Source organism: Puntigrus tetrazona, chromosome 3 (assembly GCF_018831695.1).
Source record: "Puntigrus tetrazona isolate hp1 chromosome 3, ASM1883169v1, whole genome shotgun sequence".
In the NCBI taxonomy this organism is placed as follows: Eukaryota; Metazoa; Chordata; class Actinopteri; order Cypriniformes; family Cyprinidae; genus Puntigrus; species Puntigrus tetrazona.
Genome location: NC_056701.1, coordinates 4,830,516 through 4,843,075, shown reverse-complemented (window position 1 = coordinate 4,843,075; position 12,560 = coordinate 4,830,516). Strand labels below are relative to the sequence as shown.

Sequence of the window (12,560 nt, the reverse complement as noted above, 5' to 3'; positions counted from 1 at the left end):
CTAAAGCAATCTCATAGCTTTCCTTTTGGAAAACTGACTCCATAATAAAATTTAAGTCATTAGTAATTTTAAAACCATGCCTTTTGAAATACAAACGACACAAGATCGTCTACGCCACTATTTGTTCATGGCAGGCTCGCCGTGATTCGGTCATGCTGACATAAGGATTGACAATAAAAAAATACACAGAAATACTAATTGTCACAATAGTATCATTTAGATGTAATATCTAAGCTTCCGTCACATAGTTTGCTATTCATATTTCATAAACATCCAAGTCTATGTGGGAATGTCTCATATAAATAGGTATTATTGAAAAATAGGAAGTAAACACAGAACCCGTTGTCTTATCAGTGTGGTAGGTTGACTGTTCAGATCAGTAAACATTTTTATTCATTTTAATTGATGTTTTTATCTTTTCAGAGTTGAGGAGAGACACTCCATGTTCTCCAGGTCACTGTCAGAAGATCACATTACTGCTGCAGAGTCCCGCGGTCAAATTCATCACTCACCCAGAGTTCTTCACCGTTCTCCACGCAAACTATGTGAGTTCACTGTGTCTTAATCATTCATTCTCCCTCTGAAGATTATTCCATTTAAGCTGCACTGTCGTTCAAACTTTTATTGCGGAAGGAAATTAATACTTTTATGTAGGAAGAACACATTGAATTGCTCAAAATAAAGGCAGTAAAGGCATTCCTAATTTAGGGAAAAAAAGGCTTGATTTCCACAGAAACAGTTTTTAACATTGATAATAAAAAATGTTTTTTGGGCACCAAATCAGCATTTAAATCATTTCTGAAGGATCATGTGGCACTGAAGACTGGAGTAATGACGCAAAAATTTCAGCTTTGCATCACAGGAATAACATACATTTTGTTACATGTTCAAATAGAAAACAGTTATTTTAAATGGTAATAATATTTCACAATATTGCTGTTTTTACTGTATTTTTGATCAAATAAATGCAGCCTTGGTGAGCAGAAAATATTTAGAAAAAAAATAAAATCATACATACACAAAACTTATCTTGTCATGTTAACGTTATCTTTTCTTCTTCCTTTTTTTTTTACAGGGGGCATATCGTATGTTCACCAACAGCTCGTGTCTGAAACACATGGTCCTAAAGATCAGGCGTGATGCCCGAAACTTTGAGCGTTACCAGCACAACCGTGACCTGGTGACCTTCTTGAACAGGTTTGCTGATGCTCAGTTGGAGCTGCCTCGTGGCTGGGAGATCAAAACAGACCCGCAGGGAAGGTACCTCTCCTCACGCTCTTCCTAACATCTCCCCACAGTGTCCGTCAAGCCATTATTTCAACTGCCTCTCCTTCACTTTTCTCTGCAGTCTTTCTTTGTAGACCACAACAGTCGTGCCACAACCTTCATTGATCCCAGGATCCCCCTGCAAAACGGCAGATTGCCCAACCACCTGACGCACCGCCAGCACCTGCAGAGATTACGCAGCTACAGCGCAGGAGAGGTCAGACACACTCGCAGTCTACAGGCAATCTGTCTCCTCGGACTTCAAACTGTGCTGATTTCTCCTCGTGTAAATGATACAGAGATTACTGTTACATAATTGATTTATTTATTTCCAGGCATCTGAGGTGTCACGCACCAGAGGGGTGTCCTTGTTAGCCAGGCCTGGAAACAGCCTGGTAGCAGCCATACGAAACCAAAGCCAGCAGGAGCCAGTGCCATTAGGTATGAACCACTTACTATAATTAAAATGCACCAACAGGACTGGTTGGTTATATATATATATATATATATATATATATATATATATATATATATATATATATATATATATATATATATATAGTTAAAATAATAATAAAAAAGTAATTTTTTTAAAAAGAGCATTGCAATGTATGTTACAAAATTAAAATTGAAATAAATGCTGTTGTATTTGATTATTTATTCATCAATATAAATATAAACTAAATGTTTCTTGAGCAGAAAAAAACATATTAGAATGATTTCTGAAGGAATGTGTGACACTAATTACTTCAGCTTTGATATTTGGAATAAATTATATTTTCAAATATATGCAAATAGAATGCAGTTATTTTCAACTGTTATAATATTTAATAACATAGCATAGCTATAAACAGCAATATTAACCAATATAATAATAATATATAGAGACTTGAAAAGATTTGAGTGATGAAATTTGATTTCATGATGATTTGAGTGGCTGAAACTTTTTATATTTTCAAAAATTAATTTGCAGAAATGAATCAGTCTATGGTCGTTTTGACAATACATTTAAGGCTTCATTTAAAAAATTATTTGCATTGGCGTTTTCTTTAGGGTTCTTAACTGACTAATATCATTAATACCACAATCGCTATGATCATAACCAACTCAGTATGTACAGTTGAGTTGATGAATTCTTTTCCATTTGTTTCCCAGCATACAATGATAAGATTGTAGCGTTTTTACGGCAACCAAACATCTTTGAGGTGCTACAGGAACGGCAGCCGAGCCTGGCGAGGAATCACTCGCTCAAGTATGACCCTACACTTTCCTCTGTTACTGTAACAAAAGACACCATTTGTACGTCCAAACAGTTCTCCGTTGTTTGAGTGTATTTATTATGTCTTAAGGGAAAAGGTGCATCACATCCGAACTGAAGGCACACAGAGACTGGAGAAGCTGTGTTGTGATGCTGACCTGGTCATGCTATTAAGGTAAAGCTCCCTACTTCCTATGAACTGGCTGCGCACAGGAAATGTTTACCAGAGTGAAATGTACACTGTCAAGCATGCTTTTATTTCAGAACGTGTTTTGCTTTGCTTTTCAGTTTGTTTGAAGAGGACATCATGTCTTACGTTCCGCTCACATCATTTCACCCCGGGTTCAACTTCTCTCCGCGTTGCTCTCCTGGCTCCTCACCTCAAAACTCTCCAGGTGAGTCGGCTGAGAGCTTAAACACAGGCCCTCATATGATATCAAGTGAGGTTTGCAAATTAAAAAACTTATTTTGTTGACCCTGAAACAACATTATAAACCTAACCTTACCTAAAATTCACAAAAACTATAAAATGGATCTTCAAATCTGATCTAATCGCAGTGGCTCAAAGATCCAGGAACATGTCACACACTCGGGTTCTGCCATTTGTTATATGATTTAACATACTTATCGCTGCTGACCTTAAATTTCATTAAACAGAACAGGACCTGTGGGGACTCTTCTTATTCACACACATGGTCCTAAATACATTTTACAGTTCACACGCATCTATTTTTAGTTGCAAATGTTTGAGCCCTAAATATGCCTCTCATAAGCACATACACACCCATATTTAGAAGTGGGATAGGATCCAAGATGGGTGTTAACACCAGTTAAATTGATTTATTTACACAAAGAACCAGTCCAGTCGGAGTTCATTGACACACGCTCTGATCTGCTCTGATAAAGGCTTCCTTGAGCGAACTCCTCTCGTTCCTGCCTGCTGTCTGTCTGGTGAGAGCTCTCCAGGTCAGCCGCTCTCCAGCTTTAAATCCTGTCCCAACCCAGTTGCCCCTCTCTGTGTCATCAGCACTTTAACAGACCCCCAAGCTTTGTCCGCCACTTTCCTTGGTGTTTATTGAGTCTTTTTTTTTTTTTATAAATCTTGACTGCATGTTTGGACCGGATAAAACCGGATAACCGTTTTGAAGACGAAACTGCCCACTGAAACATTATCTTTGCCCTGAAATATGTATTTTACATATGAAGAAATAATTATCTCCCCTTTTTGTGTGTTTGTCCCGAGGTGAACTCTTTCCGAGTTGTTTGATGGCCTGATGATCCTTGACAGTCTTTCCTTGATGGCTGGTATTTATAGTAAGCTAGATTTTACATCTCATGATTTGTGATTGTCTTTTAGGGACCCAGAGGGCTCGGGCACCAGCTCCCTACCGCAGAGATTTTGAAGCCAAACTGCGCAACTTCTACAGGAAGCTGGAGGCAAAGGGCTACGGGCAAGGACCCGGCAAGATCAAGTGCGTCGTCTCATATTTTTACCAAGACTGCATTTATTTGATCTAAAGTACAGTAAAATTGTGAAATATTATTAGTATATTTTAAAATCCAATTTATTCCTGGGATGCGAAGCTGAATTTTCAGCATCACTACTCCACATGCAGATTTTCTACTCAAGAATTTTTATTAGTGCTGTCAAAAAATGAATCACGATTAACTGCATTCAAAATAGGTTTTTGTTTGCATAATGTATGTATGTGTGTGTATATATATATATATATATATATATATATATATATATATATATATATATATATATATATATATATATATATATATATATATATATATATATATATATATGTGTGTGTGTGTATTATGTATAAATATACATACAGTAAATATTTTACATGTACTTACACCTCTATATTTATAGTATAATTTATATTATAAATAATTATATTTAATATACAAACATATTTTTTTCAAATATATATATATATATATATATATATATATATATATATATATATATATATATATATATATTATTTATTATTATGTTTAAAATATTTTTTTCTTCTTAATGTCTTTGTGGAAACTAAATATTATAAATATATAACTGTTCATATTTTTTTCAGAAGTCTTTGAATACAAAGTAAAACAAAAACTGTGTTTATTTGAAATACAAATACTTTGAATGTTATTAATGCATTCATTGTCACTTCTGAACTTAATGTGTCCTTAATGGATCCAAGTATTCATTTCAAATAAAAAGAAAAAATAAGAATTTTAATGTATGGATTTGTACTGTAATGTGTACTTAGAAAACACTATATTTTAACAAATGCTAAGAAATAGTATCTGCCAGATTAATTTCCTACAGTTCTGACTTCACATTGTTTTTTAGATTGATCGTCAGAAGAGATCATCTGTTAGAAGGAACATTTAACCAGGTCATGGCCTACTCCCGTAAAGAGCTCCAGAGAAACAAGCTCTACATCACCTTTGTTGGAGAGGAAGGGTGAGGCAGAAATCAGATATAGCAAATATAACACAATGCATAACACGTACACATAATTGCTGACAATAAATTAACTTTTACTGAACATATTCTCATACTGACTGAACACTAAAAGGCTGTTGGAATATATCAGAATTTAAATAAATAAAATGTTGCCTATTTAATATTTTGGTAACTCTTTACAATAAGGTGTCATTTGTTAACATTAGTTAATGTATTAACTAGCATGAACAAACAACGATCAACACATATATTACAGTATTTATTCATATTAGTTAATAAAAATACAGTCATTCATTGCTAGTTGATGTTAATTCACAGTGCATTAACTAGTGTTAACAAACTTGTGATTTTAATAATGCATTAGTAAATGCTGAAATTAGCATTAACCAAGATTAATATATACTGCAGAAGCATTGTTCAATCTCAGTTCATGTAGTTAACTACTAATGTAGTAATAAACTTTATTGTAAAGTGTTACCAATATATTTGTATATAAAATATGTAGTGTGTTAATAGTTTTAAATGGTAATGTGGCACTCTTATTTTTATCCAGATAGCATAAACGCTGGAAAGGCAATAGTTACGTGTATTTATAATTTTGGTTTTCTTTCCAGACTAGACTACAGCGGACCGTCGCGAGAGTTTTTCTTCCTGCTGTCTCAGGAGCTGTTTAACCCTTACTATGGCCTGTTTGAATACTCCGCTAACGACACATACACCGTCCAGATCAGCCCCATGTCTGCTTTTGTAGAAAACCATTTGGAATGGTAAGGTTCTTTCCACTTCCTTCCAATGAATTCCACTTCCTGTGTGGTACGAGAAGGCATACTGAATTGCCATCGACGGAGAAATAAATAGTTATGTCACTGGCTGCTGTCACAGGCTGCTGTTGTTATTGCCAGAATGTCTGTTATGTGACCACATGATGTGACGTGTGCTTTCAGGTTTCGCTTCAGCGGTCGAATTCTTGGGCTGGCTTTGATTCATCAGTATTTGTTGGACGCCTTCTTCACCCGCCCGTTTTATAAAGCTCTCCTCAGACTGTGAGTGGACCAGAAACCGTTAAATGCATCCAACTACATGCAGAATTTCTTTTGAAAGCAGTGACAAAGTGACAAATTTTAAGCATGAGCTGAGAAAACAAATCTTATTAATTTGTGAATTTTCAGCATTATTCCTCCAGTCTCCAGTGCTGCATGATCCTTTAGAAATCATTCTAATATGCTAATTTGCTTCTCAAGGAATATTTAGCAATATTCTTTATTTGTAAACATTGATTTGAATTTTATGACCTATTAATATATATATATATATTTTTTTAATTTTTTTTTTTATTATTATTATTATTATTATTATATATTTTTTTTCAGGATATTTTTCAATAAGAGAACATTTGTAATGAACATAATTTTCTTTTTTAATGATAATTTTTTACAATGTATTGGCTATTACAGACACCAAGCTTTTAATGAACTGTTTATGTGTGCTTGAAATAAGTGACAGACCAAGATTTTCAGTAGCCAATAGGAAGCAGATGTTTAGATATAATCAATGGTTAATTACAGAAAATTCTGTTGTTTTTTGACAGCTCAGTGTCAAAAATATACCTAAATTTACTCTAATTTTACAAGACCAACATGAGACATGAATTAAATGAAATTAAAATGGCTTAAATGAACGTTTATTGTTCAATGCTAAATTCTTGAAGTTATCCAGTCTAGCGCATCAATCCTATAATGTATAAATTGTAAAAGCACGTGTTTCTTGTCACCCCGTCTGCAGAGCCACGGATCTCAGTGATCTGGAGTACCTGGATGAGGAGTTTCATCAGAGCTTACAGTGGATGAAGGACAATGACATCACCGATGTGCTGGATCTCACCTTCACTGTCAATGAGGAAGTGTTCGGACAGGTGCGAGAAACCTACAACTAATATTAGTGCTGTCAAAGGATTAATCGTGTGTTTATGTACATAATATATGTGTACTGTGTATATTTATTATGTATATATAAATACATACACAGTGTATCGTTTCCATTTTTATATGTATATTTATAAAGTTTATATATATATATATATATATATATATATATATATATATATATATATATATATATATATATATATATATATATATATATATATATATATAGAACGTTACACGTATTTCTAAAATGTATACATGCATGGGAGTTTATTTATAAATAAATAAGAAATATACACCGTACACGCACATACACTATGTAATCTTTTATTTAGGTTAGTGATAAATTAAGCTTTTGACAGTGCTATATATTTATATATATCTCATTATATAAATATATCTCATTATACATTTGTAATAAACAGCTGCCTACAGATTCCTGTGGTTTGAAAAAAAAATAAAAGAGTGTGGATTAAAATATCTTGGTATTAGGTGACCGAGCGGGAGCTGAAGTCTGGCGGGACAAATGTGCAGGTGACCGAGAAGAATAAGAAGGAATATATCGAGCGGATGGTGAAATGGAGGGTGGAGCGTGGTGTCGTCCAGCAGACACAGGCTCTCGTCCGGGGCTTTTATGAAGTAAACATGCTTATCATCTGATTTACTCTCTGCCCGTTTACTGTTAAGTGCTGTCTAAGTGGCCATCGTTTAACCTCTGACCTCTGTGTGTGTGTTTATGTAGGTGGTGGACTCCCGTCTGGTGTCTGTGTTTGATGCCAGAGAGCTGGAGCTGGTCATCGCAGGAACAGCAGAGATAGATTTAAATGACTGGAGAAACAACACGGAGTACAGAGGAGGTGAGAGGACGTGCTTACACCTACATACACACCAGTGCAGAAATACACTTGATATTGACCATGCTAATAAAATCGGTATGTTGAAAGATACAGATACATTTTCAAGAGCTTGAATGAATTATATCTTATATATGTTTTCATCATATAATTCCAGTTTCAGTGATATATATATATATATATATATATATATATATATATATATATATATATATATATATATATATATATATATATATATATATATAATATATTCAGTGCTGTTAGAGATGCGTCTATGGAAAAAAATGTGAAAAAATTCTAGCTGTTGTGTATTTAAACTCTGTCCTCGTTGTCCTCAGGTTATCATGATGGGCATATTGTGATCCGGTGGTTCTGGGGTGCGGTGGAGCGCTTTAATAATGAACAGAGACTGCGTCTGCTGCAGTTTGTGACGGGCACCTCCAGCGTGCCGTACGAGGGCTTCACCGCGCTGCGCGGCAGCAACGGCCTGCGACGCTTCTGCATCGAGAAATGGGGCAAGATCACATCGCTCCCGAGGTACTCTTTCATCTTTCTCAATTTTGATGTTGATTCGAGCTGGTATGGGAAATGTTTAACATGAATTCAGAGAATATCAATAATGAAAGATACAGGTCCTCTGAAGAATGCATTAGAGCATTAGATTGCTCCACAAATGTTTCTCCAGAATCCTTTTGCAATATTAATTTCAAAAGTGATAGAAAACTTTTTTTCATCTAATTTTTAGTTTTCATTTCCAAATTAAATATGATGTGAAAAATGATCAAAACTTTAAACCTGTCTTTTAAATTTTTTTCTCATGACAATATTCAAATAGACAATAAAAATATATAAAAGATGGGGAAAAAGGTTTTACTATTTCCTGTTTTATTGTATAATATATTTCAGGTTTATTTTAATATGAAATGGTTAAATTTTTTTGCTGAATTTTTATATAATCAAAAATCCTTTATGAATTCTCCTTCATGATATTTACTTTTTTTCTAATTTTGTTTTCCATGGTTAAGCGTCAGTGCAAACTCTAACCAATCAAAATATAAATATAACAATATATACAACAATATAAATAATTGTAAACATTAATTAATATAAATAATTTTAAACATTACCAGTAATATATTTTAATTAATATTAATTTTAAATTGTATTATTATATAAAACTACTATATATATATATATATATATATATATATATATATATATATATATATATATATTTTAGAAATTACATTTTTTCCTGTATTGTTGTCTCAGGGCGCACACATGCTTTAATCGTCTGGATCTTCCGCCGTATCCATCCTACACCATGTTGTACGAGAAACTGCTGATCGCAGTGGAAGAGACCAGCACTTTTGGCCTTGAGTGAGGACTCGACGCATAAAACACCTTGCTCCCGGTGACTTTTCTGTGTACACCGTATGTAATTATCTACTAGCGTGGATCGTGTCCTGTGTCCGTCTCTTTGGTTTGTTCAGGACACCACTGCATGCATCAGTCACCTGCGCGGGTGGACAGTGTGTAACGGGTATGCAATAGCGAAAGAGAAGCCTTCAACCTGCTTTAACACTCAGGGCCTCGACCTCCGCTGGAGTCGCTCTCAGTTCACACATCATTTCACCCCAAACCGTCACGGCCAGCATCCTTTCTGTTGGTGCATTTTCACATTGACAAGAATTGTAAAGTACAAACCAAATATGAAAATATTTGATTGAGTTGCCGTAATTACTGTAAATGTGTGCGCTAGTTCACATGATCTCACCAAACACGGCATCATCACGGGAAGCGGAGTCACTCCGCGGGAGTCAAAGCGGGAAAATGGCAAGCCTGAGCCTTGATTTGACACTTTTGATTTATTCATTTTGTACTGATCTGTGCATTTAAATATTAAAATCATTAAGGCGTCAGACATGTTTAAGGACGTTTAAGGCTCCGTGCTGTCTTGTCTGTAATGTTTCAATGAACTTTCAGTGAATTGATGTTTTCGGGTATAAAACCCAACACTAAAAGCCAAACACAACAAATCCAATCAGAATATATTTAATGCTTATTATACAGCTGCGTGGAGAGGGATTTTAGGGATTGCGCTGTTCAGAGCCGTCCAGCGTAACAAAACACTAAAACGAAGGACTGAAGAAAATGTGTTGTTCTTTGCTTCTAGATGAGACACTGTGTGAAGGTGCGTTTGTGGATTTATAGTGATTTGAGCCAACAGGTGATGTGGATGTACTTTATGTAAATGAGCAATTTTGTGTGATTCTTTACACATTACTGCACTTTGTATTTTTAATATTAAAGTGCCCCTATTATGGGTTATGAAAGGTTCATATTTTGGTTTTGTGAGTCCCAAACAAAAGGTTGTCATGCATGCGATTTTCTTTTCATTTCTTTTTACCTTATTTGTATAGCTTCATTCAGCTTTTAACGCCCCAAAAGCGACACCTAGCGACAAGCAATGAATTTGCATTTTTTTTATTCAGACCAAAGCTAATGCCGTTTCATTTTGACGTCGACAGAAAATAACTTTATACACGGTGCACTTTCAGATTTACAACTTTGCAGGATGTTTTCATTCACCTAGAGCTTTATTAGACAGTTGCATGAAAGGTCATAATAGAGGCACTTTAAAATGGAACGATATTTAGTTTTTATTTATTCAGTTTTTATGTATTTATTTCAATTTCCAGATTTAGATCGTTGGTGTTACTGTCTGTGCTCCTATTGGCGGTTGCCATGTCACATTTGTTGCTCATTTGCATAAATGTAAAATGTTTGTCTAAACTTTGTTGCATCACCATCTATCACTGTCACTTAAAATATCCCGATGCCATAACATGCACTCGCTTTCTCTGACGTTTATGAAATATTTTTGCTTTTCTATTTATATGAAGTCTTTTTATGACTTAAATTGGTGGGGTTATTGAAAGATATGACAGACCAAATAATAAAAATTGTGCACCACATGTCATGTTCTTCAGAGCGTTTCAGCTGTTTGTGAATTTGAAGAGAAGTGAGTCATTTATTTATTCACAAAGGAAATTGGTTTAAATGTCAGGACACATCTCTTTGAAATGTCAAAGTTGTTCGTTCTGTGGTTGGTTTTATTGACGACTAGATTTGATTACTGTGCTGAAGTTTTGATTATTGTTCATGTTTACATTTTAAGATGATGTGAATGTGTGTATTATACATTAAGATGGTCATAAATTGTCTTAACATGATGCCATTCAAAGGTGCATGTGTTTCTGTCTAATCCACACTTGATGAATCAGTCTTTTACTAATGTCTCCTAATATTTTCTAAATGGGAACGTTCACCCAAAAAACAGCATTGTTTGAATATGCAGAAGAATGAGAAAGTCGTACAGATTAAATTATGTTTTCCAGAAGTTTTCATTTTTGGGTGAACTGTCCTTTTTAACGTGGTGGTGACGGAGAACAAGCTTTTGACCGTGTCTGAAATGTACTTCTGCTAAAAACGATTGCAATGAACAGCACTCGGCTTAAGATATTAGGAATGTAGAAAGTGAATTTGTATTATTTATCCCAATTAAGAAGTTATAAAAAATGTCTGTATATCACACGTGTACATACTTGCTTGAACAGTCAATGCAAAATCTAAATTTTAAAATGTGATGAATCAAATCAGCAGCCAACAGTTCATCTTTTTTTTTAAAAAAAACATGTCTTCATACTTGCTATTTGCATAATGTTAAGTTTTCTCAAATGTATATTACTATGCATATTTGGTTGGAATTGTAAGAAATGCTACTCTTTGGCGCTTGTGGAGGACGTTTCTTCATTTATCGAGACGCTCGCAGCCATTTGACCGCGTTGAGAGAAAAGAGGAGAAGGTTCTGGAACATACTGCCTCTCTATAAACACGGCATTCTGGGAAATGCAGAAGGATTTGGCTCCTGCTTTCACCTCGGACACATACACTCGCCTGCTTATGTCCTTTTTACACTTTAATCTATGTGTGTGGGAGAGAATAAGAGCGGGAAATGTACAAATGTTTTGAATTGCGTATTGAGGTCACTTATAGCGCCTCTCTCAGGCTGAGCTCTGTAACTACAGCATAACACTGTTAACGAATGTCAATAAACAATCACTTTCTAATGCAGAGGCTGACTCTTGTGGCTGTAAATCTCGTAAAAATCTGTAAAATTGTAGTAATTTTTTTTAGTAAAATTGGATATTAACGGTATAAGTACGGATAGTAACATTCTGTGGTACAATCACGCGTTAAGACGCCATCTTGATTTTAACGTGGCGCTGTAAAGGCGAGCTTTTGAAACACTATAGTAAAGTGTATTATAATGTATTATCTATAGTATTTACAACACCTTGTTAATGAATACTACAGTATATATAGGATTGTAGTGTAATATATAGTTGTAGAAAATGTATTACAATATTACTATAATGTTATATTACCACAGAAACTAGTTACCACAACAAATTATAGTATTCAGAAACACTAGTTTTGAAAATCATTTAAAAAGCTATAGTATTTACTATAATTTACTATATTATTTTCTAATGAAAATAGGTTTCGCGTATTTTACGAATATTGCACATTGATGAGGAAAAAATGTAAATTATGGCAAATGTTATGCAATTTCTTTCCCCTCGTCCCTCAAACTGAGCCAATTTAGTATCTTCATAGTCCCCCTTATAGTTTGTTATTGCTGAAATATTCAAGAAAACCTCAAGTCATCTGAAATGTGCCAAAACAAGCCAGCACGTCTCTCTGCAACC

At 34.5% G+C, this 12,560-nt stretch overlaps 1 protein-coding gene across 1 annotated transcript; it reads left to right on the top strand.

Moving 5' to 3' along the window:
• Positions 1-401: 401 nt before the first annotated feature.
• Positions 402-11,922, top strand: LOC122333724 (E3 ubiquitin-protein ligase HECW1-like; the record flags this gene model as incomplete). The annotated part of the gene is made up of 16 exons (XM_043231430.1): positions 402-545; positions 1,076-1,259; positions 1,347-1,483; positions 1,602-1,707; positions 2,422-2,518; positions 2,616-2,699; positions 2,813-2,919; positions 3,882-3,996; positions 4,887-5,000; positions 5,618-5,770; positions 5,948-6,046; positions 6,786-6,915; positions 7,421-7,567; positions 7,671-7,785; positions 8,124-8,322; positions 9,058-11,922. Coding segments are annotated over 16 exons (2,043 nt in total), but the record flags the coding sequence as incomplete, so codon positions are not given.
• Between the last annotated feature and the right edge of the window lie 638 nt (positions 11,923-12,560).